The sequence below is a fragment of the Cicer arietinum genome, chromosome 4 (assembly GCF_000331145.2).
Source record: "Cicer arietinum cultivar CDC Frontier isolate Library 1 chromosome 4, Cicar.CDCFrontier_v2.0, whole genome shotgun sequence".
NCBI lineage: Eukaryota > Viridiplantae > Streptophyta > Magnoliopsida > Fabales > Fabaceae > Cicer > Cicer arietinum.
The window spans coordinates 20286741-20312985 of NC_021163.2; the positions used below are offsets into that span (position 1 = coordinate 20286741).

General features: G+C 34.1%; 2 protein-coding genes across 6 annotated transcripts; one reads left to right on the plus strand and one right to left on the minus strand.

The window, feature by feature from the left end:
• Nucleotides 1-1055: 1055 nt before the first annotated feature.
• On the minus strand, nucleotides 1056-20652 carry LOC101509401 (putative white-brown complex homolog protein 30). Of its 2 annotated transcripts, XM_004497465.4 has the most exons (14): nucleotides 20174-20652; nucleotides 19688-19761; nucleotides 18622-18894; nucleotides 13670-13733; nucleotides 13451-13597; nucleotides 13244-13278; nucleotides 12449-12522; nucleotides 10547-11463; nucleotides 7122-7418; nucleotides 6246-6731; nucleotides 4750-4898; nucleotides 3961-4250; nucleotides 3720-3853; nucleotides 1056-1504 (listed from the first exon to the last, which is right to left on the minus strand). In XM_004497465.4, the coding sequence occupies exons 1-14, from the start codon at nucleotides 20362-20364 to the stop codon at nucleotides 1348-1350; spliced, it is 3288 nt and encodes a 1095-aa protein (XP_004497522.1). In that variant the 5' UTR covers nucleotides 20365-20652; the 3' UTR covers nucleotides 1056-1347. The 2 variants fall into 2 exon arrangements, with proteins under 2 accessions (XP_004497522.1, XP_012570328.1); XM_012714874.3 differs by lacking the exons at nucleotides 19688-19761; nucleotides 20174-20652 and having other exon boundaries at nucleotides 18618-18759.
• Nucleotides 20653-21575: 923 nt separating this feature from the next.
• LOC101509724 (serine/threonine-protein kinase PCRK1-like) lies at nucleotides 21576-26033 on the plus strand. Of its 4 annotated transcripts, XM_073367675.1 has the most exons (6): nucleotides 21576-21979; nucleotides 22063-22150; nucleotides 22474-22881; nucleotides 23530-23790; nucleotides 24318-24440; nucleotides 25109-26033. In XM_073367675.1, exons 2-6 carry the CDS (start codon nucleotides 22091-22093, stop codon nucleotides 25619-25621), a joined length of 1365 nt encoding a protein of 454 aa, XP_073223776.1. In that variant the 5' UTR covers nucleotides 21576-21979; nucleotides 22063-22090; the 3' UTR covers nucleotides 25622-26033. The 4 variants fall into 4 exon arrangements, with proteins under 4 accessions (XP_073223776.1, XP_073223778.1, XP_004497524.1 ...); XM_073367677.1 differs by lacking the exon at nucleotides 22063-22150 and having other exon boundaries at nucleotides 21576-21851; XM_004497467.4 differs by lacking the exon at nucleotides 22063-22150 and having other exon boundaries at nucleotides 21577-21979.
• The last annotated feature ends 212 nt before the right edge of the window (nucleotides 26034-26245 follow it).

A 26245-nucleotide genomic window follows, 5' to 3' on the forward strand; every position in this document is an offset into this window, starting at 1 on the left:
ACATGGGGGAATCTATGAAGCTTGAAAAACTATATTGAGGAGTTTTGAATTGGTCTCAGATCTTAAGGTAAACTTTTACAAAAGCAAGATATATGGGATTAATCTGGAAGATCATTTCTTGAATGCAACATCTACCTTTTTGTCTTGTAACATTGATCAACTACCGTTTCCTCAGTTTGTCAGTGGGGTCAAATCCTTGTAGATGTTCAACATGGATGCTTCTGGTGGAAGCAATGAAGAAGAGATTATCAAGTTGGAATGGTAGAAACTTGTCAATTGGAGGTAGAGTCACGTTAATAAATTCTGTTTTAAACAGTCTAACTCTTCTACTATTTTGCATTTTTCGAAGCCCCTAAAAAGATAATGGCCAACCTGGCCTCCATTCAAAGAAAGTTCTTATGGTGGATTATCGGAACAGCAACGTAGAATTTGTTGAGTTAGTTGGAATAGAGTTTGTTTGCCAAAAGATAAAGGTGGTCTAGGTGTTTGGTTGACAGAAAGGCCTTATGGTATGAGCTATTGTATTTCAAATATGAACCATTGGCTCCAAAAATACTTAACAGAGGAGTGACGGTGGGGAAAAATGACTCGATATGGTGGAGCCGTGGAGGGATGTCTTATTAGAAGGTACATGTGGAGAGGCAAGCATATGGCGGTTCGCTGATAATATTAGTTGGAAGTTGGAAAATGGAATGGAAATTGTTTTTTGGAGGGACAAATGGTTAGGTGATGAACCATTTTGTGAATTATTCTCACATCTCTATGAGACAAAATCTGATCAAAGAATGAATATTGCAGACTCTGGTTTTTGGTTTTCAGATAAGTGGATTTATGACTGGTCTTTGGGCTGGAAATGGTTAGAGAACCCTTTATACTCGCTTATAAAAAAAAAATCATTCTCTTAATTTTTTATAGGCAATTATTCTTAGTTCACACATAGCACTCAAAATGTATTTTGTTTTTTTTATATGAATTCAATAAATTTAAAAGAATTTAACTAACACACTTAGTTAATTTTGAGTAAATTGCGGGTATATTGAGCAGCAGATTCCATGGAGTGATTTAAACGAAGAGTATATGATGTATCCTTTGCTGCTAATTTCTTTTTTACAAACTTACTCTCGTTTGTTCAGATGAACAGGGGTAGGAACAGAGTAAATTTTACATATACAGAAATAGGCATCAGTAGGAAAAAAAAGTACTAACCTAAAAACATCCTACAATGACAAATTAATGCTAATCCCAAATGTTAGGGCACTTCTCCTATTGGTGGAAAATTTGAAACTAACCCTAGTTGCTATTACACAGGTAAAGGACATCTTGAACATTACTACTATCCTACCTAAATCATTTCTTTTGGGTGATTATTAGACAAATAAAAGCCACAACTCTGGCAACTATACCATAAAAAATTAGGACAGCTAGACAGATAGGCCAATCACTGACATTATAACCGCTATTCATCAGTGAACTACAGCGAGTTATCAGCCACACCCCAGTATACCTGAAAAAATAAAAAGCAGAATGAAATAGTATTAGATGGTGTCGTAGCCGGATAATTTGAAAAGAATGGACAAAATTATGTCTCAACGGATGGCAAGATTAGTAACATGCAATTATATCCTAGCATGAGAAATGTGTTTTCGTGTTTATGTCTACATTTTATATATTGTCTTTTCCTAAGTTGGGTATATCATTAGCCAAAAAGATATTAAGCAAGATCAAGAAATAGTAGTAAGGGCAATGCATGAAATATACATATCAACAGAAAAAAGCATTGATGCTATGATCCCATTGGCGACAGAAGGTGAACAAAAGGTACATAATTCATCTCCATAATAAAACGTTACTGAGAAATAGGAACTAGGAATATATTGAAATATAAACAGAATTAGAAGGCTCCTTATCACCAGAGAATAGTTCCTCTGTTATAGATTGAAATGTTAAAACTCTTTGAATAATATAACATAAATCAATTATTTGATATACCAATTTTTCATTTATGAACCAACCTTATTTCAATCATATTACGTTGCTAACCAAGCTTTGAAGTTTATACATTAGCATATACAAAAGTCTAAGTGTGTATGATATATACAAAAGTCTAAGTGAATGTGTAAGTGTGTATGATAGGAACCACCGTAATTTGCTACCGAAAACATTAACACAACATGAGAAAGAAGAAGAAATAGATAAAATTAAGGAAAATAGGGTGTTTTATTGACAATTGTTGAAAATATAATTATATTTATTACATACCATGTAAATATAGATAATATCTCTTATATTTATTTTTGTATTTATTACCTTGAGCCTATATAAAACCGACTCCGTTGTGTAGTTCAGATACACGGTTTCACCATATCTCTCTCATTTTCTCTTATTCAACATGGTAACTACAGCCTATTAAGAGAGACAATCCTATACCGTGATTATCCCGAGACCCACAGTCACTCGGTGAGATTTTCTTTTTTTTTTTTTTTTTTCCGGTAAACAGTGTCCCATTTCCGGTTTACCTCTTCTTTGTCGCTTTTCGTTTATTTTTCAGCAGACCAGTCGCAACAATGTTCATCGCGCGCAGGCTCACCCATTGATAGGCGATCCACTTCTGGATATTGTATACTTGTTGGAGGATACTTAATATCTTGGAAGAGTAAAAAATAAAGTGTAGTTGCAAGATCTAGCGCCGAAGTTGAATACAAGGCTATGGCATTAGTGACCTGTGAGCTCATTTGGTTGAAACAGTTACTCAAAGGGCTTTAATTTGACGAGGCAACACAAATGACATTAATCTGTGATAATCAAGCAGCATTGCACATTGCCTCTAATCCAGTTTTTCATGAGAGGACCAAACATATTGAAATAGATTGTCACTTTGTAAGGGAGAAAATCGAATCAAGCGACATCACCACTAACTTTGTTAATTCAAATGATCAATTGATAGATGTATTCACTAAGTCCCTGAAAGGTCCTCGAATCAGTTATATATGTAACAAACTTGGTGCATATGATTTATATGCTCCAGCTTGAGGGGGAGTGTTGAAAATATATTTATATTTATTACATACCATGTAAATAGGGATAATATCTCTTATATTTATTTTTGTATTTATTGCCTTGAGCCTATATAAAACCGACTCCGTTGTGTAGTTCAGACACACAGTTTCACTATATGTCTCTCATTTTCTCTTATTCAACAACAATAAATGATAATAGTAATAGAGGGTTTCTTTAATTACTCCTAGAGCACAGCTCCAACACAAAGAGGAATCCTACTCTAACTCTAACAATAACTTTTTCCGTCATGCTTCTAAAAACCTAGAACTTAATCTTAGATACTACTGAGGAGATCATTCCAGAGAATATCTTTATTATGTATTACTAATTACTAATAAAATATAGATAATTCTAGAGAATATCTTTACTAAGAAGATATATATTTCATAGAATATCTTACTATATACTACTAATAATATTCTTATCAGTTAGACACCTTATTAATTACTTAAACACTTCACTAGTAAACTTAGTGACTAGTCTTCTAAGCCTTCCTTTCATAAACCTTCCATAATTTGGGTTTGCCCATTATACCCTTATCAGTAGTTGCGTTCCCATCAGTGTACTTTTCATTTCCAAATGGAAATGCATGAATGCATCCATTCAGTAATCAATATTCCATCGGAAAGAAGGAGAATAAGAAGTCAGTAATGAAAACAGACCTTTCAGCATTTGCAATAATAAAGGCCTCCAAAGCCCATTTGGGATAGCACATTTGTACTAGGATCTTCATAAAGGTACTATCTCTTGTCTGGTTTGCAATGAGAGTCATAACAACAGGGAGAAGCACTGCCCACTACAAGCGATTGAAAAAATACACAAAAGAAATGAAAAATGTCAGAAGTGCAGTTATTATCAGCAATTCAATGTAGGAAATTTTGTATATATTGATATACTCTATACCAGCTGAGCAGGAGCAGGTTCAAAATAAATTGCTAATGCGTAAGCCATGCCAGTCACACAGTACACAAGGCATACCAAAACTGCATAATTACTTCCGAAGCTTGACCTTGGATTGCTAAAAAAATAGAACATGGACAGATAAATGAGAGGTTTCACAATTGTACTGAAAAGATCAATTGTATCTTTGGACAAAAAATGAGCTAGATTGCTGATCCCTGATGCACTCTCCCTCCAGTATTGTAATTTATCCATAGAAAATGATCTCAGAGCTGCAATCTTGCAAAGTAGAGCTGCATATACGTAACATAAATGAGGGAAGACACATACAGAAAGTTTGTTCTAATCAAACAATAAATGATTTTTTTTTTTTCTTCTAACAAGTATCTTAGAATTTGGGTTGTCTAACTTCACAAAATCGACATCTAAGGAGGGATGTCTCCCACTTCTAAACACTTATACAGGCCATATCCCGTCCAATATGGCTCTCAACACTTGCTTATATCCAAGAACGGACATCTAATGCCATCTTAGAATATGGGCTGACTTTAACTCAACCTTCACAAAATTAGACTGTAAGATGAGAAATGTCTTTCGTTTATAAACATTTTTTGAGGTCATATCACATCCAATATATAACTCTCAACAATAACAAGTTAAAAATATAAACACCACTCAAACTTTTTACAGGAATTTAATATCAGATGTTCAATTAACCGAAGGAAGAAAAGAGTGGTTCATTTTTAGTTACACAAAAAGGAGATTAATTCAATAGGAAGCTTTCAAACTTACAAACAGCGATGACAGTATATGTATATCCAAGAGACCCAAATGTTTCATCATTTACTTTAGTAAGAGTTCCCAAGATAGCACCAGCAACTAATAAAAGGAGATAATCAACCGCTTGTGATTTTGCTTCTCGCAGCTGCTGCTTACCTATCCTGGAAGGAATGGACCGAGTTAATAAATAATTAATGCAATTCACACAGTAAATCATTTGTAGCAAGTCAAAATGTAAACAACTCGTTTGTTCAAAATAAGCTATGAAATGTAACAGTCAAATTAATCAACAATCAAAAGCGTGAACTATTGAGTAAACATACATATGGTTTTATATATTTCTAAAATGTCCTCATGCAAAAATCTTATGGGCTTGAAGCATGGATAATGTAGATGTCTATATTAGAAGTTTAGAAACAGATCATTGATGATTCAAGAGAGGATCAATTTGATCATTCTTCAAATTGTATTCTATATTCCAAAAATTGATTTGTTTACAATGATAGATTGGCTTTTATACACAAACCTGGATGAGCCTCTAGCAGGTCATCAACAGGTCACTGACTGATACATGTCAGTCAGTTTGTTAGGGTGAGTGAACATTAAACATTACAGTTACAGGCGTTTAGCTAACCTAGAGAGGGACTACTAAGTATTGTAGACTTAAGCTGCTTCCTCCTTTAATATGCCCCCACAAACTCAGCAGGGGGTGAGTTAGCTCAATCGATAGGCTCCGATATCATACTAGAAGTTTAGAAACAGATCATTGATGATTCAAGAGAGGATCCATTTGATCACTCTTCAAACTGTATTCAACATTCCAAAATCTGATTTGTTTACAATGATAGATTGGCTTTTATACGAAAACCTGGATGAGCCTCTAATAGGTCATCAGCAGGTCACAGTTACAAAGTAAACATAGAGAGGTAAACATTACAATTACACAGTTAAAGGGGTTTTGCTAACATAGAGAGGGACTATTCTAAGTACTGTAGACTTACGCGGCTTCCTTTAATAGTCTACCTACCTTGAGTTGAAATTCAACTTGCTATTAACAATTGAACTTTAGATCACTTCGTCATAAATTCATAAAGGCTCTTATAACATATTTAAGACTGAAATATCTCAACAACCATCTCACGAACTAACCATCCTAAAAACTTAAGCTATCAAGTGAAGATACAAAAATGATTTATATCATATTTTAACATAGACAAAGACTATACTAATGTCAAATGACTCAAATATGATGTTTCATGTTGAAAACTCAACATTATATCTTTTAGTTATTTATCTATGATGAAATACATAGGCCTTTATTTTCACTTTCAATTTATTTCTCGTTAAAACTTTTTTTTAAATGACCAATGTTAGTAATTAGCTGTTAAAAATTATTTCTTATCAGAACCCAAGGCTAAGTCGGTAAGCCTGATTACTAGAAATTGAGCTTTGCTAATTAACAGACTCCAAGGGCAATTGAATCAATATTAAATCATAGGATTTCATACCGCCCAAGGTAGTATCTATATTGCCGAGCAACACCAGGAGTTCTTCGGTCAGATAAGTCTTTAGTCTTTAAGAAGGTTGCCTCTATATGATCTTTTCGCATCTGAACATTGTTTTTCATATCCTCCCAAAACTCTCCGGCAAATGATTTATCAGAAGCTTCATCGGCACCCTTTATCGCAAGATTTGGATTTGAGGAAGATGATGAAGCAGAAATTTCATCAGCATAATGAAGCATATCAGGTGGTACTGGGTAACCATTATGAAGCATCCATCTGACAGGTAGTTGTTGATAAGTCACACCTGTACTTGGTTTCACTAAACCTTCTAGAATGTCAATAAAATGGTCTGGAGGATTCACACGATCAGGTACAGTGATTCCAATGCCAGCAAAGTATTCTTCTACTTTTTTAACAGGGCCGTGATATGCCGTAAGGCCACCTTTTGCTAGAAATATTATATCATCAAACATTCTGAACAAAGTATAGCTGTATCACAATAAATCAAAAGTAAGATTTTAAATTATGTTGGAATGTTTGAAGAACATTTCTATTCTATGTTTAATTACTCTAGAGGTCTTTGAACTATTTAGAAATTGTTAAAAAGATTCATCAATTTAAAAGTTTGTAACTGAATTGTTGAACTTGTCAATAAACTATAGTTAGGTCCCTAAACTTAAAGTTTTTAATCAGATCCTTGAACTATTAACTAATTTGTAAATGAGCCCCTAAATTTAGAGACCTAATTGCAAGTTATTTAAAAGTTTAGGGGCCTGATTAAAAACTTTAGTTATGGGGCTTAATTATAAATGACAAATTCAGAGATCCAAAACAAACTTTTTAAGTTCAGAGACCTTTTTAGTTATGGGACTTAATTACCTTGGCTGGTGAAGTACCATGCAGATGTTTACCCCTTCAAGAGCTTCACGACGAAGTGCTTTCAGAAGTAAAGTGGAAGATGCACTGTCCAGACCAGTTGTGGGCTCATCTAAGATTAACAATGAAGGCTCCATAACCATCTCCAACCCTACATTTACACGTTTTTTTTGCCCACCAGATATGCCTCGCATCTCCACTGTTCCAACAAGGGAATCCCTTACTGCCTGGAGCCCCAAGGTTTCAATTACTCTTTCAACAATCAGAACCTTATCATGTTTTGGCAGATCAGCAGATAGTCTCCAGTAATAAGAAACGGACATTTAAATGAAATAACAATTAGAAAGGGGTACAAACTCAAAATAATATACAGAATCAACAGAATAATACAAACACTTTGTTAGAATAGATGAAAAATATCTTATAAAATTGACTTGTATCTCAGAATAATTTAGAATATCTGACATTATGTCTAAGGATTGGTTTTGATTTTGGTTTTTGCTTCACAATTTGCTCCATATTGAATTAGAATTAGGAGAATTGAATTGGATAAACATTCAATAGTCACGTCTCTCCAAGAATATCCATAACATATTTCCTTTGTGTAATTACTAGACCATCCTTAGATTGAGCTACCTTGATATCCAAAAAATAATGGATTTTATCTAGGTCTTTACTATGAAACTAATGAGAGGAATGTTGTTTCAAAATTCTGTATGTCAAGATGATCATTATCAATTAAAATCATATCACCCAAATAAACAATAAGATGAATACACCCTTTTGATGATTCTAAAAGAAAGTCGTCCTAACCGACAATGGAGTAGCAACATCTTTCCTTTATGAGAGAGTACAAACCCTAATACAATGAGTGAGACTAGTAGTTTTTTTTGTTGTGGACAAATTTTGTTCCTCAAGTACTCCCAATAGTCCTCCTCGACTACTTGTCCTAAAATTCACAACTGTTGTAAAATATCAAGATACAAGATAAATCCTTAAAGTTTCTGAATAAACAAGGATGGTGGACAACTTTAGACATGAGTGACATTTTTTAAGGTTATATAAGGATTAATTTTAACATCTACAATGCCAGCCACATTTACAAGTGTACCACAAGCAATAGCTATTTTTATATAGTTGTGACTAAGGAAATAGGTGGATATCTAGAACAAGGTGTCATATGGCGTGTGGCACTGGAATCTCAAATCTAGAAGGTAGAAAGGAATTTTGAGACATTGAATCCAAATAGAAGTGGAAATATACAAGACTGCCAAAATACTGGTACCTAATGGGCTGTTGAGAAAAACTCTATCTTTTCTATCTCCTCACCATTTAACATTGGGAAAAAAATAGAAGAAATGGATGGTGCGGTAAACAACTCAGGAGTCTATAGATGCCCAAAAAGGATCAAACAGAAAAACTAACCATCCAACAAAGCTCAATAAAGGTTGGTAATCTAAACAGATCCTAGACTCTGGTGGTTAAAGTCGATCAACACTGGTCAAATTTGTCAACAAGGGTCAACGACAGTCAACTGAAATTCCTCGCAGAACAAGGTGCCTAAGCAAGTTTAAACAAGGTTATGACAACACAAGGTGCTCAGTCAATGAGAGAAAGAATAGATTAAAATATGATATGGTAGATTATTATTATTATTATTATTTGATGATACAAAAGATTAAGCACCAAACCTATTTTATACCAATACAAGACTCCAAATCCTGAATGCATAGAAAATATACCATGATAATAACCAAGTAGGGATCTATAGATGCCCTCATGCTCATAAAGGGTCAAACAAAACAACCAACCTTCAACAAACTACAACGCTCAATAAAGGTCGGCAATCCAAACGAGACCTGGACTTTGCCAGTCAAAGTCAGTCAACAGTAGTCAACTGAAATGTCTATTGACTTCAATATGCTTGGTTCTTTCATTTCACTGTCGAGTTTTTCTTTGATGAAATGTCTATTGACTTCAATATGCTTGGTTCTATCATGCTACACTGTATTATGTGCTATGCTAATAGCAGATTTATTATAACAATATAGTCATTGGTTCATCCCACTTTATCTTCATTAAGCCGGACCAATTCACTTTTGCTTTCTTTAACTGTCATATCCGTAAAATCAGTAGACAAACAATATTAGAGACGAAAGATTGATTGTGTGAGCAAAAACCGTGTGAGCTTCAAATGGCCCACAAAAGTGCTCTGATCAGAAAGTGAACCCCCAAAACTAAACGACAAACGGTTGATCTACAATCTGGTTGAAAACAGTTCTGAAAAAAGGTCTAGAAGGTGGTCAAACGAACGTGAGTATTGAACACACTATGGCAGCGAGTAGGCCAAAAAGAAATCTCAAGCTGATGCAATGAAGGCAACAAAAAGGGACACAATGAAGGTGGCGACTAGGGTTTATGCGGAAGCAAGCTCTCAAAGATCGAGAGCTCTGATACCATCTCAAGTATTAGAGTAAAATATATTTATTGAATTAAAAATATGTTGGCAATACATCATATATATATATACTAGATTACTAAACAACCAAATCCTATTAGTACTCATATATAACTAAATCCCTACTATTACTTCTATTCAACTGAATCCCTGTACTTGAGGGATATTAAACAGAAACATATTTTGACAATAATAATTGTTGAAGTTGTGGGATTTTAGAGAAAAGAGGGACAAAAAATAATAAGAGCTTGAATATTATTTAATAATAGTTTTATGCTAACTTGAATACAAAAGACTCAATACTAATCTCTATTTATAGAGAAACATAGACCCAATCCTAAATCAGGAACAAATCATAATAATAATTAGAGATATTATAAGATATTTCTATGATTATAAATTAATCATAGGAAATAACTCAAAATACTCTAATATAATATAATAGATATTATAAGATATCTTTTAATATTCTAACAACAACATTAATAATAATAATAATAATAATAATTATTATTATTATTATTATTATAATAATAATAATTATTATTATTATAATAATAATAATTATTATTATTATTATTGTAACAACAACAACAACTAAGCAATATGGAAATTAATCTTAAGAGATACTCTAAAATAAAAAAAATAATCATATGAGATAACTTGAGATAATATCAAGAATATATAGAGGATATTTTACTTATATTTAACAATTACCAAACACAGTATACAAGACATTAGTTGATATAAATGATAAAAGAGAATCAATAGAAACAGATGGAAAGAATGAACAATTTTATTGAGAGAGATCTCCTCCAAAGATTTCTCCTTCTACAAAGGATTATCTTTACTTAATTACTTACGTTAATAATCGTCAAATGTTTCCCCGTGAGTCTATTACTAGTTACATACATTTCAAGCATTCAAAATAAAAATGTACAAAGTAAGTTCTGCATGGAAAGTGAGGTACCTGCATCTCGCACTGAAACGAAGATTTTCCTCCACAGTCAAATTCCCATGCACAATATCATCTTGTGGCACATATCCAATAATTTTCTGATAACAGTGAATGGATTCAGGTTTTCCATTGATTAGAATTGAGCCTGTCATAGTGCATCCTCTTGTTTTCCCTGCCAGAGCAGAAAGAAATGTAGTTTTGCCAGCTCCTGAGGGACCCATCACAGCTGAAACTCGACTAGGCATGATTTTACCTGTCACACACCTTAGTAGATGTTTCCTTTTCCCTTTCAAAGTAAGGGTTAAATCTTTGAAAGCTACTTCGATCACAGGCCTCGTTACAACCTCCTCACCTTCCTGGGCCATTGAAATTATTCCTGAGAAGGTTAAGTTATTGTTTTTCTCTTGTTGAGCCTTCTCCTTCTCAATCTGACCATATGCATACCTTAAAATTTGGCTTTGTGTATGTAACTGCCGTCCCTTTGGCATCTGCTTTTTAATATTTTTGTCCCCAATCTGTAGATTGAATCCTTCATTACTATGAGGGTCATTCTCAAGTGAATTCATCATTTTAGTAAGGTTGCTAGGTTCCTTTTGCCCTTTTGTGGCTGCAGATGACTGCGCTGGAGGTACTGGTGGCGGTTGCAAAAGCGAATTTCCCGTATCAGGGTTAGCTTGACTGAAAACCTTTGTTTGCTCCCCTTGCTTAACTGATTTTCTGCGAGAAAAAGTGCGGGATAGCTGATCTTGCATTCCCATCTTATTCCTTATAGCAGCATCTTTTGCTATTTTCCACCTTTCTCGAGCTTGTACAGTTTCTCTTACCTGCCTTGCTGCAGCTTCCCTGGATTTAGCTTTCCTTCTTTCTCGTGTAGCTAGAACTTGATCAGAACAGTTATAAATGAAGATCAGGACAGTACTCAATGCAACCTACAAGGGGAAATTAATGATGCCAGATATGATAAACTAGAAATAGAGAAAAGGAATGCTAATTGGCAAATATTTCAAAGTATTTCATGCCCTTTCAGAGCATGTGCATAAATAAGAACAGCAAGTAAATTTTGGAACATTTTTCTGCTGATTTCCTGGCCCTACTGTGTTTCTTAATACTATGGGATAAGACACCAGAGTTTGGTCAAAGAAGAGAAAGGAACAAAAGTAATAATAATCTGTTTGTAAGACAAACCACAAAAACTATGCATTCAAACCATCAGGCATAATCTGTTAGGACCTCAAATTGTCATCCTACTAGAGATAGAATTACTAGAGTTTATTATAGGAGGAGAGGTAATCTTGTAAACTCTTAATGAGTTATGGTAGTTAGGAATTTGTTTTTATTTCTTGGGTTGGTTAGTTTTCTGTTGTGAAGCTGGCCCTGTGTATTATAAATAGGGAAACCATCACTAGGAAGACTTAGGCTTTTATTTTGCTAAACTTGTAAACTAGAGAGTGCTCTAGTGTGAGGGGTTAGAGTCCTCTGTGTATCGTTTTCCTTTAACCAATAAAACTATACGGGTGAATAAACCCCATTTCCTCAATCATCAAGACTCGTGTTGGAATATCTAGTAATTATTATTGATATAGAATTATTATATTTTTATTTTCTTCTATTTTAGTTCCATATCACTCCTTGATTTAAGGAGTTGACTTTATGAACTCTCTCCTATAAAAGTAGCAATCTTTCTTAGAATAAAGATCCTTTGAGTTACTACAATATTTTCTAAACTTAGGAATTGCATGTTCCTTACATAATCATTCAAAAGCCAAACTGTAATGAAAGCTCTGATAGAGAATGAAATGAAATGCAAAATTGAACCGAAGTTTTCCAAATTGCTTAACCAATGAAGACAAATAAAATAGAAAAAGAATCAAAGCAAGCATGATTTCATCCAATACCACATCGTATTCTACTTACAATAAGAAGTGCCCCATAAGCATGCATATTTTGAGTTGCTGTGTTTGGATTACATGTACTGAACTTGGAGCATGCTGCAAAAATGAACAAAGAAAACTAAACTTCTGAATGATATCCTCTACTTTCAAACAAAGTAGAATGTGTAAATGAGACATTAAAATTAAATTCAATTGCTGATAGATACTTTTTTTTTTGCATCTAACTCACTTTATCATGTCAACTATTCTGTAATGTGTTCACCCCCTATGGACAAACTTAAAATTTCAGGTCTTACTTTTCAGTCTATAAAATTTACAGCAAGTATAAGACAAAAAAAAAAACAAAAAAAAAAATTACAGTAAGTTGAGCAACTAGATATCTGATTATCTGAGTTTTTTTTTTCTTTCTCATTAAGATTTACAACCTGAAAAATATATAATTCTTTCAAACTGACAAAAAAATGTGAGGATTGTATCTAAGTACCAGTCAACTATACAAAGTCCAGGTAAAAAGTAAGTCTAAGTTGACAACTATTGAAGTGGTCTTAAAGAGGTTCTCATTTTTTTATTTTCTCAAAACATTTCCATTTAAACTTTTCATGACCATTGGGTGAGGAGAGGAGGGAATTTAGAAAAAGGAAAAGGATAGCATCTAAAATGGTTGGTAAGGAAATAGAAAGACAAAGCATAAATATATAAAGTATAGTAATTTGAAAATGTTATAAATTGATCAAGCACAAATAAAGGATACAATGATGGCATAAATTAACCAAATAAACAAGAATTACAATATATGCAACAATAAAAGAAGACTTACCCATCTGATGAGTAGAACCCATCCTGCAGTAATATCTGAAATTGGAAAGGCATAATGAGCATGAATTTTGAGCAATCAGTATGAGTTTGGTTGTGATGGACAGGAAAAGTAGTAATGTGTAATAATGGAGTTTGGGAGGACATTATCTTGTGACAAGAATTTTAGACAATTTAAGTAGCAAAAAGGAGGAATGGGATAAATCAATACCCACTATCGCAAGAAACTCTACGTGTTGTAGTTGGGCAGTATGATCCGGGAGAACAGAATATATCACTATTGTTCACCACACCAGACCAAATATCGGCACTACCACAAGTATGATCCATTTCTCCCTGAGGTATCTGGTAACTATATCTGCAAATTTGTTATTTTAGGGACGAAGCTTAGACAACAATGAATACAAATTAACATCAAGGCGGAACTTACGGATCACACACGCCAGTCTTGTTGTTCAGTTTTGCAAGTGGACAGTAAGAACCTAGTGGGCAAGCTTCATTGAGAGGAAAATGAGAAAGGTTAAAAATGTGATACTTGAGCAGCTAATTTTCATCCTCAAAAGATAATTTGAGATATTAAACGATATAAAAGCTGCTTTTATGTAGCATATGGAATTTAGCATGATGACTAACAAAAGAAAACCAGAAGGGAAAAAAATGCACGTCTGTTTATGTAATATAGACTAAATATCTTAGCCTCCGGTGAAAAGAGAAAGGGTGTACACAAAATATTATGCAGGGCTAAATTTCAAACTTTAAAATAATAAAAAGTAATTCAACGTGCCACTAAATATAACTCACATTTAAAACTCTAATCATGATGACATATAATAGCTCTGCTATAGGGGCTCAGTCATGACCCTTGTACTTGCGATAAAATATGCTTCACAGTTTTGGAATTGGAAGAAGACTAACATTTAGTTAGCATGCATTACTACACGGACGTAGTCATTTCTTGTATGCTTGGCTAAGGTATTCTACTAATTAAGTTAACCTCAAGCCCAAGTTCATGAAATTGCTTATGATTTGTGTCTTTTATTCATCTTAACCCTTTTTTGCATAGAATATCGTGTCATTTCCTCCAACCCAGCAATTTGAACAAGCTTGCAATAACCCTCATAATTTATGCTAGCTCAAACTTCAAAATCCAAAAAAAATGCAATAAATATTGTTTGTAATCCATTTTCCTTTGATCTCAAATGTTTCTTTTTTTCAGGCTAATTTTTCTTAACAAATATCATACTCTTTACCGCATGGATTATTCTACACATCATTGTCGTAATCATACATTTCTAGGAATCATTGTTACAAACAACCAGTTAGATTAGCAGATATATATGTATCTTGATACATGCAATTATCTAGGTCATATATATCTCATATTTGAGATATGATAAGGATATGTGAATAAGGAAATAATATTAATTTGTAATTATATTTATCAGCTTTTCTAAAATAAATTAGACAAATCAGAAATTGATTTGATCCCCTTAATTTGTAATTATTAGAGGAAAATGTTGTAACTATTATTTATACGGAAAAATATCAAAGCAAAAGGGCATCAAACTCTAAATTGTAACATGGTATCAGCAGGTTCAATCAAACCTATGAGCTCTTAGTTAATCTTGACTTTATTTAGCGACATCCCACTGGGTCGCTCTTGAAAATCGTTCCTTCCGTTCTTGGTACTTGCTGGTTTCGTGATTACATTGCGAACTCTCAACCATAGCTGCGGTTGCTTGTTCAACTCTTTGTTTCATCTTCACGATTCTTGATTGTCTATCACAATTTTTCAGTGTTGCGATCGTGCTTTTGGATTGTTTCTCGCTGCTGCTTGTTACTGCGTTTCTGGATTTGTTGATCGCGTTACTGGGTCATTCTCGTTGCTTGTTGATCGCGTTTGGTTGTCTCGTGTTGATCGTGGTAATTTTTTGTTACAGACCTCTTGTTTAAGGACGCTGCTTGACCGCTTTGCTTGCTTTAGTCATTTTATTCTTAATTTTTTTTTTCTGCACATTATTTAAAAAAAAAACTTTGTGCACGTGATGTGATGTCTTCTGAAAAAGACAACTTTTGTGTCCGTTTTACCGGTAAGAATTACACTGCTAGGGAATTTCAATTCAAAATGTACGTTAAAGGAAAGGGATTATGGAGTCACCTTGATGGGATTTCTAAGGCACCGACAGAGGAGGCCGCCTTAGATGTGTGGGAAATAAAAAATGCTCAGATTATTTCTTGGATTCTTAATACTATTGATCCTCATATGATCAATAACTTGCGCTCTTTTTCAACTGCTCAAGAAATGTGGAACTATTTGAAGCGTATCTATAACCAAGACAATACGACCAAACGTTTTCAGTTGGAGCTAGAGATAGCCAACTACAAACAAGGTAATTTGTCCATTCAAGAATATTATTCTGAATTTTTGAATCTGTGGACCGAACACTCTGCTATTTTGTTTGCTGCGGTTCCGAAGACTTCTCTTGCGGATGTTCAAGCTGTCTACAACACTAGTAAGCGGGATCAATTTCTCATGAAACTTCGTCCAGAATTTGAGGTTGTTAGAGGTGCTTTGCTGAACAGAAATCCCGTTCCTTCTTTGGATACATGTGTTGATGAACTTCTCAGAGAGGAACAACGTCTCCTTACTCAAGGAACCATGTCTAATGATGTTGTCCCTTCTGAACCTGTTGCATATGCTGCTCAAAGTCGAGGTAAAAGTCGTGATATTCTTTTCCGTCTGGTGCTCATCGTGCTTCCACTTGTTTTGAGATGATTCATAGTGATGTATGGGGAATGTCTCCTGTAACTTCTCATGCTCACTATAAATTTTGTCACATTTATTGATGATTACAATTGTTTTACTTGGATATATTTTCTTCGGTCTAAATCTGAAGTGTTTTTTATGTTTAAGAAATTTCTAACATATGTTGAAACTCAATTTCAAGTAAGTGTTAAAATTTTTCGCTCTAACTCTGGTGGTGAGTATATGTCTCATGAGTTTCAGGAGTGTATCTTCAGCAAAAATGTATCTTGTCTCAACGTTCCTGTCCAAATACCCCCCAACAAAATGGAATGGCAAAACGTAAGAATCGTCATTTGCTTGATGTAATGCGCACTTTACTTCTTCAAGCTTCTGTACCATCTCAGTATTGGGTGGAGGCTCTTTCCACAACTGTCTTCCTGATCAATCGTCTTCCTTCTACGGTTATTGATCTTGACTCCCTTTTTTTTTGTCTTTTTAAAATTTAGCCTGATTATAGTGATTTACATACTTTTGGATGTGTGTGTTTTGTTCATCTACCTCCATTTGAAAGACATAAGCTTGGAGCGCACTCTGCTCAATGTGCATTTATGGGATATAGTCACTATCATAAGGGTTTTGTGTGTTATGATGTTTCTAACTAGCGCTTTTGCATTTCTAGGAATGTGACATTTTTTGATAATCAATTTATGTTTCACTGTCTTTCTCTTGCCATAAATGATATTGCTGTTCTTCCCACCTTTTCTATTATGCCTCAATCTATAGAACGTTTTAAACCAGGAAATGTGTATGTTAGAAAACACAAACAGGTTATAACCCCCTTTCTCGACATTGATCCGCCACCTGATCATGTAAAGGTTGCACCACGACGTTCTGGTAGAGCGTCTAGCGCACCAGATAGATATTCACCAGACAGGTATAATTCCTCACATACTTCTCTGTCTGCATCTCTCTCTAGCATATCTATTCCTACTTGTTACTCACAGGCTGTTAAAGACGTACGCTGGGTAAAAGCAATGAATGAGAAACTTCAAGCTCTTCAAGAGAATTTCACATGGGATATTGTCTCTTGTCCTCCTCATATCAAACCCATAGGCTGCAAATGGGTTTATTCTATTAAATTGAATTCTGATGGGTCCCTTAGTCGGTACAAGGCTCGATTGGTTGCCTTAGGAAACAAACAGTAATATGGAATTGATTATGATGAGACATTTGCACCGGTAGCCAAAATGACAATTGTTCGCACTGTACTCTCTATAGCTGCTTCTCATGGGTGGGCTCTTCATCAAATGGATGTGAAAAATGCATTTCTTCACGTTGGTCTCACTTAAGATATTTTTATATGACTCCTCCTCAAGGTCTATTTTCTTCATCAACATAAGTATGCAACATACCTTGTTTCTATGGCGGGCCTCCAATCAGCTAATCTGGTAGATACTCCTCTTGAAGTTAATGTGAAATATCACCGAGATGAGGGTGATCTATTGCTAGATCCTTTATTGTATCGGCAACTTGTGGGTAGTCTAAATTATTTGACAATTACCCGACCTGACATATCATTTGCTGTTCAACAAGTAAGCCAGTTCATGCACTCTCCTCACCACCTTCACTTGGCAACAGTTCGATGCATAATTCGCTATTTGCTAGGTACCTCTCAACGAGGTCTCTTCTTTCCCATTGGCACAATGCCAAAATTGAGTGCCTATAGTGATGCCGATTGGGTTGGGTGTCCCGACACTCGGAGATCGGTCACCGGTTGGTGCATGTTTCTCGGTTCTTCATTGATATCATGGAAAAGTAAGAAACAAACCAGAGTGTCTAAATCATCAACTGAATCAGAGTATCGTGCCATGTCTACTGCTTGTTCTGAGATCATTTGGCTTCGTGGTCTTTTGGTTGAACTTGGATTCCCTCAAACAGAGTCGACGCCTCTCTATGCTGACAATACGAGTGCTATTCAAATTGTTGCAAATCCTGTTTTTCATGAGCGCACCAAACATATTGAAGTAGATTTTCACTCTATCCGTGGGGCCTATGATAATCAGATTATATTCATTCCTCACATCAATACTCAGTTTCAAGTTGCAGACATTCTTACCAAAGCTGTTCCTCGCTCGCGACATCAGTTTCTAGTTAGCAAATTGATGTTCCTTGACCAATCGCATCAATTTGAAGGGGGATGTGAATCAGGAAATAATATTAATTTGTAATTATATTTATCAGCTTTCCTAAAATAAATTAGACAAATCAAGAATTGATTTGATCCCCTTAATTTGTAATTATTAGAGGAAAATGTTGTAACTATTATTTATATGGAGAAATATCAAAGCAAAAGGGCATCAAACCCTAAATTGTGACAGGATCTATGTCAATTTTCTCAAACCTTCACCTATATATTATACGTTAAAGCTTGAAAAGGTAATTAATTGATCAGAAGACCGAAATAATGGAAGAGATCACTTAAGGAAGGAGTATATGATAGATGCATCAACAACAACAAAATAATCCCAATAATTAGCATAATCTCATCCTTTTTCTTTTTCTCATAAGCGCATAATTTCATCCTTAATTCCTAATTAAAAGTAACATTTCAAGAGGTATCTGTATCACATACTTACGTATCATACAAGTCAACCCTTGAGGACAGAAAAAACCCTCGCAACAAGGTTGACAGTTTTTGGTTCTCTGAGGAATTTCCTTGATGTCCTTTTTAAGGTCAATATCCTTGCCCGTACTACAACCCCATCCAGGTTCACAACCAGAAACCCATGAGGTCAAATTGCAATTCTTGTTCGGTTTTACATAATTGTCAGCTGATGCTCCCTGAGCCAAGAAACCATGGAAGTAGTACCTTATTTCAGCTGCAGTACATATACGATCCCTGAAATCTCCTGTCAATCAGATCACATTATATTTCTAAATAAACTAGAACACAATGAATGACAGAAATTTGCTACAAGCAGAAAAAATATGCAAGATAAGAACAATGCAAGATTCAACATATTCCATAGAGGTCCTTAGAAAACAAATTTCCAATGCCTCAATTACACTATAGTGCAACTTTAGCACCAAACAACACGGTGGATAAAAAAAATACAATCAAGAAAGTCTGCAGAAGGCGGGCAGGTCAGTGACAAAATTTCATGCAACGCACATCTATGAGAATTGTGGCTTCCTTGTATCATAACGAGAACAACAGTAAATGCCAAAAGCAACCAATATATTATCCTCTTAAACACAATGGATGTCTTTCTGTTTAAGTGAGTTGCAAATGAAAAATCAAAATTCTTCACACTATTGAGCTATAATCCCAATGGAAGAAGTTCTAATATTGTTGTCTACCTTTCCTTTTCCACAGTCCAAAGACAACCTACTAGCTAGTAAATCTTTTAAACTTCAATAGTCAAAATCTTTGTGCAAAGGATATTATTTGATATAAAAATTGTTTATGAGCCTTCAGCTAACAAATCAAATGTTTAGGACAAATTATATTTGGCAAGTTATTAGATCTGATTAATTTTGTTCCTGTGGCTCTTGTTCTTCTAAATAAAAGTTGAACATTTACACGAGGGAGTGCTAAAAATACAATTATTTATGAGCTTTCGCCTAACAAACACTTAGAATTTTGGGTGAGTTTGAGTTGAACTTTGTCAAATAGTAAAATGTTAATATGAGAGCTCGTACCTTTTTTCTTAACACAAGAATCAACAAAATCCAACTTTCCTGTAAAATCAAAAGCTTCCTCCCAATCATTTTTCCTGAAATGAAAGGTAATAACAAGTATGAAACAAAGAAAATGGATACTACAAAATGGTTGTTGTAATGTGGTTCTCAGATTAGTGCCATGTTGAAATATAGCATCGACTGTCGACAATAAGTGATACTAACTAATGTAGTATTGACACTCTTCATATTGTGTTTGCTTCATAAATACTAACATACATTACAAAGGTACATGCGTTATGAATATGCTTAGCCTTAAGTGTATAACCTAAGGTTTATGTAGTTTTGTGTTAATCTTATATATGGTTGAATTATGGTATCAATGATTTGTAGATGGTAAATAACAAGAAGAAATGTGATGATTTATATAGGTCGGACAGTTCATATTGAAATTCAATCAAAGTATAAAGAAGTAAAGGAGAAAAGTAATGATAAAATAGGACTCACGGATCCTTAATGCAGAAACCTAAACTTGATTTAATGTCCTTATTTAAAAGGAGAGCGATATTCTGAAGTTCTTTGTAGATTTCTTCGGTATAAAAGGAAGGGGCAAAAGTGCCATCGGCACATTGAATATTTGGTAATAAGAGAGTGAAAGAGAAGAAAAAGAGGAGAATGTAGGGAACATAGTTCCTCATTATTTAGAATTTGAAGGCGAAAGGAAAATCAAAATGAAAAGAAAAGCATGTCATGATGAGTTGTTGAAGATTGGGCGCGAAAGGAAGGAGAAAGAAAGAGTGTAATGTGTTGTGGAAAATGTGGAAGGAGGAGGCGTGGCTTGGTTTTTGGATGAAGAAATGGGCGAGAGAAATGGATGCCTAGATTCAAGGATTTGCATTGTTTCATCTCCTTCTCTTTTCTCTCTCTCTCTCTCTCTCTGCTTCGAGTACGAGCTAATGCAATTGCAAGTGATGAATTTTAAGGACACTTGGCAATTCGCATGCTTTTTAAAGAGCGTGCCCGCTCCGGGGAAGGATTCGGATTAAAGGTAGGACCCATCTACTCTCAATCTAATAAACTCACGTGTCTTTTGAAAATATAAATTCTTATTTTTTCTTCTGAACCTTAGCTACCTCCTCTTCTCCAATGAGAATATCATCTAAAATGTTAGAAATATATTATTTAATACACACTTTATAATATAATTTATTTTATCAATTAAAATTCATATGAATTTTAACAAATTTTTAATGAAATCTACATATTTTAATTTGACTTATATAAATTTCAATCAATAAAATATAATATATTGAAATATATATATTAAAAAATATATTATTACACTTTTTTATTTTTTAATAAAAAATATTAAAAATTTATTTTTAAAAATATATTTTATTATTTTAATATTTTATTTTATTTTATTTTATTTAATCTTATCTTATCCGAATATTCACAATGACATGCTTCCGCTCTTTTACCAAAATAAATTTAATCCATATGGTAGAAAAATGAAAACCAGAAACCACACTTACCTCGATAAACAATAATTGAAGAAAATTGAGACACATCATCCTCTTTATTTACCTCCATCAATTTGTCAATATTTTCCGCTATCAAAATGGTCAATAGTGGTAAAGTCCACGAAAGTTCATACTACTACTTTTGTTCGTTCCCTTTGATAAAAAGCAAAGCAGTCATTTCCTCTCCCGTGTTTCGTCGTACTTTCTGTTCATATATTCAATTTTATTATGAAATTGCGGTAAAGAAACATTTATTTATAAAAATAGTAAATAAAATAAAATAAAAAACAAGGACATGGACAGTTACATTGCACCGAAAATGATAAAAAGACATAATGCTGTGTGCCACCTCGATGAATGATGGTACATAATAACACACCAACGACAATAGTATCATCAACTTGCTGTGTCTGTTTCTTTCTTTTCTTCGACTCGTTCTTTCGAACCCCAATAACATGTTCACACTAAAACACCCAGTTTCAATTTTTCTAAAATAATAATAATAATAATATCTTAGAAATATTAATGTCAAATTAATAATTGATTTATCTTCCGATTTGGTTGTTGAGCTGACCTGCACTTGCCGTGTCGTGCGTTCTTCGTAACATCGACTCTCTCTCTCTCTGCGAAAATGTCTTCAGATTTCAGTTGAGTTGAGTTGAGTGAGTCTTCTCTTTTCAGATTAAATTCTCACTTCATCAACCAAAATAGGGACTTTGTCATTTTCTTCAACTCACACAAGCTGAACCTTTTTCCGATCAAACGATCTATTTTAATTTAACTACTATAGGTGAGTTTCATTCTCAATTTACTTTCCTTTTATAAACAAACAAGATATGCACGCAATTTATTAATAATAATGTTTGTTTCTAGGTTTTGAATTTGGAGACACGTGCCATCTATGTCTTATTTCCAAAAACGTACCAATTTTGCTCTCAATGATGTTGCAGAATTTGTACTAGTATGATAAATTTGAGATTTGAGATTTCATTAGGTTAATGAATTTTCTGTTTTAGGTTATCTGAAATTACTAGTATTAGAGCTGTTGGAAAAGGGTCATGCTCTTTATGTATTGAAAACCCCTTCTGAATTTTGATTAAACAAATAGCAACAACAATCAATTTGCTGACACCATATGGTTACTTAATGCTAACTGGTTTTTACTTTTTGAATTAGTGAAGTGTTTGGAAAGTCTTCATCATATATCACCTTCAATTTAGATGCTGTGTTGATTTTCAATGACTTTATGCTTCTTAGTTTTATTTCAATTTTGTGAAAATGCAGTGTGATTCTGGTAAGGTTGCGATGAAGTGTTTTCCATTCTTAATTTACTATGGAGAAAAAAAGGGTGATGCTAAGAGCTTGCGATCACTATCGGGTCTGTCGAACAATTCTACTTACGGTGGGAGTGACGTGCGGAGAACTGGTTCTGAATTGAATTCTCTAGACGCCTCAGACAATAGCACAGACTCCCTTAGGAGGAATGCATTTCCCAATTTGTCCCAAAGACCAAGCAGCCTCAGAGTATTTACCGTATCCGAACTGAAATCAGCCACCAAGAATTTTGGTCGCTCTGTTATGCTTGGAGAAGGTGGATTCGGGTGTGTCTACAAGGGATTGATCAAGAGTGTAGATGATCCACCTAGAAAAATTGAAGTTGCAGTAAAACAACTCGGTAAAAGAGGAATTCAGGCAAGGTTTTGTTTTGCTCTCTATATTTTTCCTCCTCGCAGTTATACAAGTTTAGTTGCTTCTGCAATGTCAGTAGGTATCTTGTCAAAATGTGATAAGACACTGTCACGCAGTGTCTAGTTATTTGACTCAATTGTGTACGTTGTGTTAAATTTCATAAAGGAAGTAATAATAACTTATAAGCATAGTAATGTTATGAAGCTTAATTGAATTTGAATTGTCACATGAGTTACTTCAAGTAGAGACAATTAGTTATAAATCAGAAACTTAGAATAATGAATGTGTGTCCTCCCACACTTCAATTTTTATATTTTATTTTGCAAACCTTCCTCGATCCTCAAAATACCTTTGTAAAATATGATGGCTCAATTACTACACCAGATAGGAATTATGTCTATGCAACACTAACACTTTAGATTGAAGACACGCGCGGTGGTTCACACCGTCATGATACCGACACCTGTGGTTACATTCAATTACTTCTATTTTCTTAAATTATTATCAATGTCTACGTATTAGTGACATGTTTGGTGTCCGTGTCAGTACTTCATAAAATTATGTGTTAACAATCAACTTTTTAGTTTTTTTTCCACTGCATTACAATGTGTATGGCTTGTGTTGCTTACTTGCTTACCTTTTGGCTTATAGGGGCATAAGGAATGGGTAACTGAAGTGAATGTTCTGGGTATTGTTGAGCATCATAATCTTGTGAAACTAGTGGGCTATTGTGCTGACGATGATGAAAGAGGAATCCAGCGGCTTTTGATTTATGAATATATGCCGAATGGAAGTGTGGAACACCATTTATCCTCGCGATCAGAAACTCCTCTCCCGTGGAGTAGGAGACTGAAAATAGCTCAAGATGCTGCTCGTGGATTAACGTACCTGCACGAGGAAATGGATTTTCAGGTATACGCATCTAGTACAAGTGCATAACTTTCCTATTAAAGGATATAAAGGTTGTGTATAAACTTGTTTTGAGGATGCTAGGAGGAGCTAAGTTGAACTTTTTTTAAAGTAATTTTGGAATTTGTTTACTTTGTGAAAACATTTTCATTTTCTAAAATTTGTGTTAATTTTACTTACTAAACAACACGATAAAGACTCTTTCAGTGAATATATTTTCTGCCTTTCCAAAACAATGAAAATGTCAAAAGAATTGTTTCATTATTTCTAGAAATGCATCATCCCTAACTAGCATTTCATCTTCTTTCCATCATAATGGTTCACTTCAGGAGTCTCACATTTTTTTATTAGCAATTTAAAATGAACACATTTTAGAAAATGAAAGCATAAAATGTTTCACAAAGTAAATGAACACATTTTAGAAAATGAAAGCATAAAATGTTTCACAAAGTAAATGAACTCTTATTTCCTATTTAAAAATGTTTTGCAGCTTGTTATTGTTGTACTAACTGTATGTGGGGGATATTTAGATAATTTTCAGAGATTTCAAATCGTCAAATATCCTTCTGGACGAGCATTGGAATGCAAAGCTGTCTGACTTCGGATTAGCAAGATTGGGACCATCTGATGGGTTAACTCATGTCTCAACTGCGGTATGGCCATGTTTTTTTATATCTGATTTCATATATTAATCCAATATTTACATATGTGGAGATGTGATAAGCAAGAAAGGAGTTTGGCATGAGAATATGTACTTGAATCTAAAGGTATCATAAAGGCTACTAACAATTTTATGAGGATAAGAGTTAATAGTCATATCAAATGTCATCACATGAATCATTTTCCTCCCGCAAACCACCAAACCTTATGACTAATGTCATCATAAGAATCATGATTTAGTACCAGAAGTCATAAGGCCTCTCTTGGTGTCTTTTCTTATTATTAGGCTTCTCATATTGAGCCTGACTTATCATTACAAAACCTGCTTCTAAAGTGAGGGACGCCACTCTTTATAAACTATTTTGAGGTCTTGTCTCTTTTCAATGTGGAACTTGGGTTTTTCCCAATACTTGTCATCGTTCTAAATCTTACATGTGTTAAAAAAAGAGTTCATTTACTTTGCCATAAAAAAAATACTCAAACTATGTTTCTCTATTTTGTTGCTGCTGTTATTTTAACATGGCATATTTGATGGTTAAAATTACCCTTCTATAGACAAAAGCTACATCATAGTACCCCCAATACAGTTATCAACCATTTATAGCTGGAATCCGGTGAATCAACATACAATTAATGTTCATATGGCTGGTGTATTCATCAGGTTGTAGGAACAATGGGATATGCAGCTCCTGAATATATTCAAACTGGACGTCTCACTTCAAAGAGTGATGTATGGGGCTACGGTGTCTTCCTTTACGAACTCATTACCGGAAGACGCCCTTTAGATCGAAATCGCCCCAAGGGCGAGCAAAAGCTCTTGGAATGGATAAGACCTTATCTTTCAGATGGGAAGAAATTTCAAATAATATTGGATCCAAGACTTGAGAGGAAACACCTCCTCAAGTCGGCCCAAAAACTTGCCATGATAGCTAACAGATGCTTGGTCCGAAACCCAAAGAATCGCCCGAAGATGAGTGAAGTATTAGAAATGGTGGATAGGATTGTCGAGTCTTCGGTGAGTGCTAATCAACAGCCGCCCTTGAATAGTGTAGCCTCGGCAGATGATTCTCAGGACGCTGAAATAAAGAACAAGAAGAGAATTATGGATCCAAAACCAGAGTCAGATTGGAATTGGTTTAGGATGTGGAGACCAAAGCTTTTAAGAACAAGTTGAATTATTGCAAATTTAAATGGATCAAAGCTATGATTTGCATGTAGAGTTTCTTTATGACGAGAATTATTTATCTATAATTACCATTTTTATGGCATATATTCAAGTAGTTGAGAGGAACAAATTGTGAATTTCATGGTAGAAGTTGAAATTTTGTGATATGCTAGCTAAGTTGATGAGCCTAATGTATCTGGTTGATATTGATCTCATGAAGCCATGATGGTGCTGAAAATGAAAATTAGTCACTTTAATTTATGTAACATAGCTAAGTTGTAAATTCTAAATGATTCTATTTATGCACATTGGAATTTCAGTCCTTACATATAGAGATCCCTAATATTTCCCGAGGTCTTGCATGAAATGTACAGAGATTATATTATGTTGTTATACAATATACTGAATTTTGTTGGTTTTCTATTCATGTTTAAGTAGAGCTTCATTGTATTATTATTCATATTGAATAGGATTCAATGACTTATTTAAATACTACTGGTTCCATCACAAAAATAAAACTAACAAATTAACTTTTTACATGTTTCTCATTTTCAAACAAATATTTCTCTTACGATATTCTTTTACACTTTCTGAAAACATATTAAATTTGATATTATTGTTACCACTTAGTTT

Bases quoted from the DNA above. Each gene is read 5' to 3' on its own strand.
- LOC101509401 (XM_004497465.4), bottom strand. From the start codon at position 20,364: ATGAGGAACTATGTTCCCTACATTCTCCTCTTTTTCTTCTCTTTCACT. The intron at 11,464-12,448 runs GTAAGTAGAATA...TTCCCCTTGTAG, and splicing joins CTTATGGGGCACTTCTTATT to GTTGCATTGAGTACTGTCCT. The intron at 7,419-10,546 runs GTACCTCACTTT...TTATTACTGGAG, and splicing joins CGTTTCAGTGCGAGATGCAG to ACTATCTGCTGATCTGCCAA.
- LOC101509724 (XM_073367675.1), top strand. From the start codon at position 22,091: ATGTCTTATTTCCAAAAACGTACCAATTTTGCTCTCAATGATGTTGCA. The intron at 22,882-23,529 runs GCAAGGTTTTGT...TTTGGCTTATAG, and splicing joins TCGGTAAAAGAGGAATTCAG to GGGCATAAGGAATGGGTAAC. The intron at 24,441-25,108 runs GTATGGCCATGT...TGTATTCATCAG, and splicing joins TAACTCATGTCTCAACTGCG to GTTGTAGGAACAATGGGATA.